At 35.7% G+C, this 8,445-nt stretch overlaps 1 protein-coding gene across 1 annotated transcript; it reads left to right on the forward strand.

The window, feature by feature from the left end:
• Positions 1-237: 237 nt before the first annotated feature.
• On the forward strand, positions 238-4,997 carry LOC134236633 (uncharacterized). The gene is made up of 2 exons (XM_062718808.1): positions 238-434; positions 2,607-4,997. The coding sequence occupies exons 1-2, from the start codon at positions 251-253 to the stop codon at positions 3,581-3,583; spliced, it is 1,161 nt and encodes a 386-aa protein (XP_062574792.1). The 5' UTR covers positions 238-250; the 3' UTR covers positions 3,584-4,997.
• Positions 4,998-8,445: the final 3,448 nt, after the last annotated feature.

The following is an 8,445-nucleotide window of genomic DNA, read 5'->3' on the forward strand; positions in this document are numbered from 1 at the left end:
GCATAGGAGCACCGACCGCTGGCTCTCAGGGAGCCATTCAACAACCAGAAACTCTTGAACCGAGGCCGGCTGTCAATCAAATAGCAAATCAGGTCTCAATTGATTATGCTGAACTGGCTAAACAAATATTGATGCAACAACAGAACTTAGATACGCGCACAGCTGCAGCATCACAAACTGTACCTCTGAATCAAGCTTCAACAGTGGTGTCCCCCGGGACGTTAACTCCAAGCCAGCTTAATCTACAGAAATGTCATCCGCACCTGCCCTATCAGCGTCCCAATCTCTACCTCCTCTGAATCAAACGGCAACGGGGATGCCCCCTGTAGCGTTAACGAGCCAGCCTAATTTACAGACCGCTGCAGCGCTATCTACAGAAAAAACTACCGCAGCTGCCTCGTCACTCACATCTTTATTAGACACGGTTTTTGCAGGTGAGTCAGCAAGCAGGTCATATGAGCATCTTCCCATTGAAATAAGTGATTGTGTGCCTCTTGGGGCAATGGTGTCTCCCAAAATCAAGCAAAAAATATGGAATAATGAGTATGTGGAGATGCGCTTACTATTGCCATCCACAAATGAGGACCCCTTATCAATAACAATTAAGGCAGGCAAAATTGAATTTCAACAAGCATCGAATAACAAAACCCCACTGTCAATAAATCAATGGACAGATGCTTTTCATATTTTCAGTTGCATTTACTTACAAAAATTTCCCCAAGAGGCATGCAATTTGATTAAATACGCTTACACCGTCCGCGAAATCAGCAGGCTTCATGTTGATCAAGCCTGGAGAAATTATGATGAATCGTTTAGAAAGATTAGAGAATCGGCAAATTTACCTTGGGAAAAACCTGTTACGGAGCTCCGCCTTAAAGCAGCATCCATGGGTGTCAGGTCATTAAATAAATCTAATTCTTATGTCGCAAAAAATCAGCCCTTTCGTGCAAACGTTTACAGAACTTGCTACGCATACAACAGAGGACACAAGTGTACTGTCAAACAATGTAAATATGCCCATGCATGCCAGTCCTGTAATGGCCCCCATCCCAAAGCACAATGCACTGCAGTCAAAGTCTCCCAGGCATCTACCACGCGAGAGGATGCCCCTACCAACACCCATAAACCCGGAAAAATTACAAAATGAATTAATGGGTTATGAAACTACCAAGTTACGATACTTAGTTAATGGCATCAAATATGGTTTTAGATTAGGATGTACATCATTCCCATCAGCTCATCCTCCTCATAATCACAAATCCGCTTTCGATCATCCTCAAGTTGTTGAGGATTATATTAATGCTGGTTTAGCCACTGATAGGATTTTAGGGCCATTTTTATATCCTCCATTTTCTCATTTTAAAACTTCTCCTCTGGGTGTTGTCCCTAAATCTGACCCCAATAAATTTAGAATCATTCACGATCTTTCATATCCTAAGCATGACTCTGTAAACTCTAACATCCCAAGAGAAAATGCTGAAGTTTTTTATGATTCTATTGATGATGTGGTTGCTCTGGTTCGTAAATTTGGTAAAGGGTCCCTGATGGCGAAATCAGATATCAAAGATGCTTTTCGTATCATGCCTGTAAATGAACTCGATTACCATCTTCTTGGTTTTGTTTGGAAAGGACAATTTTATTTTGAACGTTGTCTACCCATGGGAGCTAGCTGCTCATGTCAAATATTTGAAAGGTTGAGTGATGCATTACAGTGGGTTATGTTGTCAAAGCTCGGCGCTTCAGGAATGTCACACATTCTAGATGATTTCTTTTTTATAGGCCCGGCAAATTCAGACAAGTGCAAGCATGATTTAGACAACTTCCTTTCATTGTGTAAGAGAATTAACATCCCTATTAATGAGGAGAAAACATTTGGGCCAATTACTTCTTTGACTATTTATGGAATAGAAGTTGACTCTCAGGAGATGGTTAGTCGTTTACCGCAGGAAAAAATCGATAAATGTCGCATCCTGCTTCTGCAATATTATACGAGAAAAAAGGTTACCTTGAAAAATCTTCAGTCTCTTATAGGTCTTTTGAATTTTGCTTGTTCAGTTGTAGTTCCTGGAAGGGCCTTTTTGCGGCGCATGATTGATCTAACTATAGGTATTAAAAGCGCGAACCACTATATTCGCCTTTCTCGTGAGGCAAGAGCAGATCTGACTATGTGGCTTCACTTCATAGATCATTTTAACGGGAGATCGGTTTTGTTTCAAGAGGCATGGGAATCCTCAGATACTATCAAGTTATATACGGATGCGTCAGGGTCTTTGGGTTACGCTGCAGTATTTGGCTCTCAGTGGTTTGTTGGGGAATGGGATAAAAACCTTGCCAATATAAATATCGCAATAAAAGAATTGTTCCCAATTGTCCTTGCCCTGGAAATTTGGGGTTCAGAAATGAGCAATAAGAAAATTATCTTCATGTCCGATAACATGGCAGTAGTGCATATTATAAATAAACAATCTAGTAAGGACAAAGTTTTGATGCGATTAGTGCGCCGCTTAGTTCTTGTTTCGTTGTCGCACAATATTTGGTTTAGAGCAAAACATATCCCAGGGAAATTTAATATTATAGCAGATAAGTTATCACGTTTTCAATTTCAGGCAGTCAGGGAGAAGGCTCCTCACCTGGACCATCTGCCAACTCCTATCCCCTCTCATCTCTTGCAGATCTGAACTTAACTACTTGTTCCATTTTAGCTGCGTCGCTCTCGGCATCTTCACGTGCTGCATACAGACAGTCGTGGAACCTATTTCAAACCATGGATAAAGGTGCTAGCTCGCTTCCATTGAGTCTTCAAAGTGTCTGTAATTTTATTGGTTATTTATTTGATAAACAGTACAGTGCTAGTAGTATTGCATCACATGTATCTGCATTAAGTTACCTGCATAAGCTTCTGAACCTCCCTGACCCAACTCAAACCTTTATTGTTAGGAAATTACTAAAAGGGTGTAGTAGGTTGTTACCTTCACAAGATACTAGGCTACCCATTACTAAGGAAATCCTGCACAAACTTATAAACGCAAATAAAATGACAGTATCTCAGCCGTTGAATCAGTTGTTATTAAAAGCATTGTATCTCCTTTGTTTTAATGCATTTCTACGGCTAGGGGAGGTTGTTGTAAAGTCAGTAGCTGACAGAGATCGTGTTTTGCAAGTACAGGACGTTACATTTCATGGTGATGGGAACCTGCCACACAGTGTTCAAATTGTCATTCGTCACCACAAAACACAAAAGAAAAATGATCCTTTAATTGTTTCTATTCAGGGAGGTTCGGGTGAATTCTGTCCTGTTCAAGCCATGCATGAGTATTGCAAAAAATCATCCCATTCATCAGGTCCATTTTTTCAATTTGTAGACGGCACCCCAGTTACTTACTCGTTTGTCAGCTCTCAGCTTTCAAAAGCAATATCCTTTGCAGGTTTTGATCCCAAACGTTTTAAAGGTCATAGTTTTCGTATAGGTGCAGCTACTCATGCAGCGCAATTAGGATATTCAGAAAGCTGCATTCAACATTTGGGTCGCTGGAATTCAAATGCTTTACATAGGTATATCAGGATAAAGTCATTTGAAATTTAATATGGTTTAACATGCAGGTCAGTGATTTAACTGCTGCTTTATATCTTCTTCGCGCGATGCACGTTAAGCGGAATTATAAACAAATAAACATTGTGCAGCTCTATGGTTGAGACAGGTTAGTGATTTACTGCTGTCATTGGCTGGTCAGTGATTAACTGCTGTTATCTACTTATTAGTACCCTTATTTTACCTCTCCTGCTTGCTGGCTCATATGACAATATTCGTTATTTGCAATGTTTTTATTAGGCATAGATAAGCAGTCCAGTGCTAAAACGCTGCCGATGGAATACGATGAGAATTATTTTTGCAAGTTTCAGCTGGACAGTACAGTGATTAACTGCTGTCTTTCTATTAGAAGTAGATAGCGTAGCAAGTGTTTATATTATAGACTAGAGACTGTTGGAATGTTTGTTGTTTTCTTTTGCATATTGTTCAATACCTTTTTTTTTGTGTGTGTGCATGCTCACCTTGGATGGCACGGATGCGAATAGCAAGCATATCACATCTTGTGGCCCCTTTTGTTTTGATGTGCCATCTTTTTGCTATATGTTTCTTAAAATGTTTTATCTTATTGTTTTATAGGAATTTTTTCTAGTCATTTTTTGGGGGATCAGACATTTTTCATATTTTACGTAATTTCATTCAGTGCTTGTGAGTCTGATCCCCATTCTTTTGTATAAAGTATTTTCTTTATATCGTCATTTAAATAAATGACATTATTCATCTCTGTTAATGTGTTTGAGTTCATCTTTAGCAAACTTAGCAAAAACTAGCTGCGGTGAGCCTGCCGAGCATTTGGAGACATAAAACAGCAATTATGATTATAATTGAATTTATGTATTAAATGCGTTGTTTATGTATTAAATACGTTGTATGTGCATGGGTGTAATGGTTTATGTAATAGATTTTGCGGGCTGGGATTTTACGCCGGTGGTATGCGAATTTCCAGCCAATGATTAGCGGGCTAGTATCACGTGGCCAGCTAAGCGGACCACTTGTATTTTTATTCCCGCGCTGTCCACAGTAATTTTGGAACCACGTATATTTTGAAGACCCGCCACCGCCCCTGCAATCCTACCCATTGCATTTTGATAAAATGTATTAACGGTTTTTGATGTGTCACCCCCTTTTGTTTTGATGTGCCATCTTTTTGCTATATTTTTCTTAAAATGTTTTATCTTATTGTTTTATAGGAATTTTTTCTAGTCATTTTTTGAGGGATCAGACATTTTTCATATTTTACGTAATTTCAATCGGAGCTTGTGAGTCTGATCCCCATTCTTTTGTATAAAGTATTTTCTTTTATATCGTCATTTAAATAAATGACATTATTCATCTCTGTGAATGTGTTTGAGTTAATCTTTAGCAAGCTTAGCAAAAACTAGCTGCGGTGAGCCTGCCGAGCATTTGGAGACATAAAGGTGTTCTTATCTATTATTAATTCCGTACCTCCATACATGATTCAGGTTTAAATGTCCAGTAAACCATCAACTGTGAAAGTCAGTGCTTCTCGTAAAAATCCAGTAGGCTTGCCAATTTTACCCACTTGTCGTAGCCAGTTACCAGTAGCTGCCTTTATTTAATATATTTAAAACAGTTACTACTAGCCAGTTACTAATAGCTAAATTTACTTACTTATTGTAGCAAGTTACTAGTAGCAAATGGTTAGAGAGTCTTCATTAGAGTTGAGGGGTAAAGAGTAGATACTTACATTGCTGTCTCTAATCAACTGTTGGACGTGGAGATCGATCTTTTGCATTAGAACGCATAAACGGAAGTCCCAAGTACCAGTAGGACATGGGACAAAAATTCCTGACTGCTAAATGGCTCTCTGTGACGAGCATTTTGAATTCTTCAATTACTTTAGAATAAAAAGGCAATGATGAAGACGGTGATGAAAAGAAATATCGATCTATCCAATTTATCTCAAGGAAAATGCAAATCATTAATATTTACAGCGCTAAAGCTTTAAAGCTCCAGATTACTGATTTGATCAGTTAAATGAACAATTTGAATTATTATTCACAGTTGGGAGATTACTTTTTTAACTAGAATTATCTCTTGAGTTTTGAAAATGATAAATTAATTTTATACACAAATGAACATGGGTAACAAAACGCATTGGTGGTACAAACATAGGCCAGACTGAATTGGCAGACTTTAAATATATGTACTTCATAATTATACAAAAAGTTTCAAGAGACAAGAATGTCAACAAAAATCTAGGTCAAAAGGTGATACAATGTATTTATTATATATGCATACATACTAGGAGCTTGTTAAACGTATATCTAAAATTATTTTGACTCTTTGCAAAAAAGATACTTCAAATGTAAAAAAAAATATTTCTTGTATTTTTACTATATCTATTATTGTTCTTTTTTGGATGAAAGATTATAAAGTACACGTATGTATTTGAAAAAAAAACATTCTGTTTTTTTCATACCACAAAATTGATTGAATATTTTTTACATCAAAATAAGTTTATACAAGAAATTTTCATCAAGCCTTGTACAGATTCGAAGCAGCCGCAAGTGGTTCATCATTTTTTTTTTAAGTATGTTATTTTATTTATTATGTAAGTACTGATTATATGTATATGTATTTAAATACGTAAATACTGATTTAAAATAAATATCAACATAAATTTTCTGAAAAAGATAAGTAGGGAGGACTGTGAATAAAGCGCAAATTTCAAATCAGTTAGTATGTCATATTATGTAATGTATGTTTCATGTCATAGGTTGAGAACCACTATTATTATTTTTAGAGATACAGGTGATTCTGCAAACACATGCAAAGAAGTGGAACATGGAAATGTATCACTGATATGAGCTGTTTCTCTTAGTTTGAGTTCTCTCAGCTTTGCAATATCCCTGAAGAAATACTATCTTCCAGCCATACTTCTATACAATATCAATTATTTAAGTTGTTCCTAAAAATCATTTTGCATGTTAATATAATATTTCTGGTTACGAACTTAAAACCTCTTCCTCCATTTCACAAAAACTTTAATTGCCTTGACGTATTTCGGGCTTTTGCAATTAATTTTCAATGTCATAAAAGTAATACATGCAATAATGATCATTCCAAAGAACATTATCGTAACACAAGAGTTTGTTTTGTTCCGTCACCTTAAATATAGACCTAAAGCGTTAGATCTCTGTGTTATACAAACATCTCTGAGTAGATGTTATTTTCTGTACCCTTATTGTTTGTAAGATCATGCGACATGTTGCAGTAATCACAGATTTCTCGCAAAATCATTAGAATGATTATGACACAAATAAGTGTTCCTGTTGTGAAGATTATTAATTTAATAATTGAATCAGAGGGTTTGTTGCCAGTCATCAGTTTCGGGGTAAGACTGTCATTTCCATAACCATCTTTTGCTTGCTCTACAGATATGAGATGAGACGTGCTTTTTCTAGTATAAGCATTCATGTGCATGTTGAAACTGTCGTTGTCTGTTGATGTGAAATAATAAAACAAATGTCAATTCTTGGCAATAAAAGAATGCAATGTATATACTTTAATGTAAATTGCAATAATCGATCATTTAACTATGCTAAAAGAAACATCCATCTGTGAAAATACCGAAAAGACATCACGTAAGCTCAAAATTGAGACAAAGGAAATACAAAATGTAAATAACGAAATATGAAAAACCACAGTATGGATTATGTGGAATAAAAGAGAAATTGTCTCTCTTTTATTGACCCATTCACATTTAACACGGACATAAAGCAACTCCATACATAAGTCATACAGACACTTTTACTGATAAAATCTAACCCTACATAGTGCATTGTCACATTACTATCTTCAGGAATCGATTGAATTATGATATTAGAGGAGAAGAAATGCATGGTATTTTTACTTTCAGAAGAAAAACTGTTATTGTCTTCACTTTTAGGATAATTTATCCTCAAAATCATATAAGAGAATTCCGCCATCTTGGAATAATAAAACGATGCTTTACGTTTTGAAAACGTTTTGATTCTACAAAATGTTTTGTACTTGTTGCAGGCCATAAATTTGTTTATTTGATGAGATTATAAGTCATTTATTGTTAAAGAAGTTTTCTAGCATTAATTGTAAGCTAGCATTATATGTATATTATTATCGGCGAAAAATTGTAGCTTCGTTATATTTTTATTGTCAAACGATAATTTCTTCACTCTCACATTTAAAAATGAGACTGATTTTCATCTTTAAATTCCTAGTATATGAATCTAGTATTCTAGCCACCCATGACCAATAGTAATTATTTTGTCTGCGGATATGGATGTAAAATGAGTCAGAATGTTGTTGTTGGTGTTTTTGCTTTTTTTTAACATTTTTTTTTTCGATTTGTTGATCGATTGGTTGATTGTTTGTTATGTTGCGTCAAAGACATAGACATATGTTGCGACATAGAAACGTCCTCTTACATGCCGGAGACGGGCTTCAGAATCAGATCTTTACGCGACACTCAGGGCCATTAAAAGAGTGAAATCTTAATCTCGATAAGGACTGTGGTTTTAATGGTTTTATTCAAAAACACTCACTATACCTTCACTTCTTGTACAAGATATTTGGCGAAGAAATTTTCACACTTGGTTTTATATTTCAAGTTTGACGCGAATCAAACTCAGGTCTAACGATCTAGGTCAAAGGACTTAGTTGAATATATTCAGTAAAATTTAAGCTGTTGATGAATTTTGCTTATAAGTGAGTGTAAATGACAAATTAGAAACCGTAAGTTAACTCTCTATTTAATAATAAAAAAGAACATCCATCATCATCATATATTTGATGGAAACATAAGAGGTTGGAGAACCATGCGCTTTATTTTTAATTTATGTAGTAATTATTAAAAA

This window comes from Saccostrea cucullata, unplaced genomic scaffold, assembly GCF_032062105.1.
Source record: "Saccostrea cucullata isolate Sc308-1 unplaced genomic scaffold, CSIRO_AGI_Scuc_v1 ctg4311, whole genome shotgun sequence".
NCBI lineage: Eukaryota > Metazoa > Mollusca > Bivalvia > Ostreida > Ostreidae > Saccostrea > Saccostrea cuccullata.

What these genes read in the sequence shown, in the direction of transcription:
- LOC134236633 (XM_062718808.1), top strand. Translation starts at nt 251, where the DNA reads ATGTCATCCGCACCTGCCCTATCAGCGTCCCAATCTCTACCTCCTCTG. An exon ending in ATTAGACACGGTTTTTGCAG is followed by an intron (nt 435 to 2,606) that starts GTGAGTCAGCAA and finishes TTTCAATTTCAG; the next exon opens with GCAGTCAGGGAGAAGGCTCC.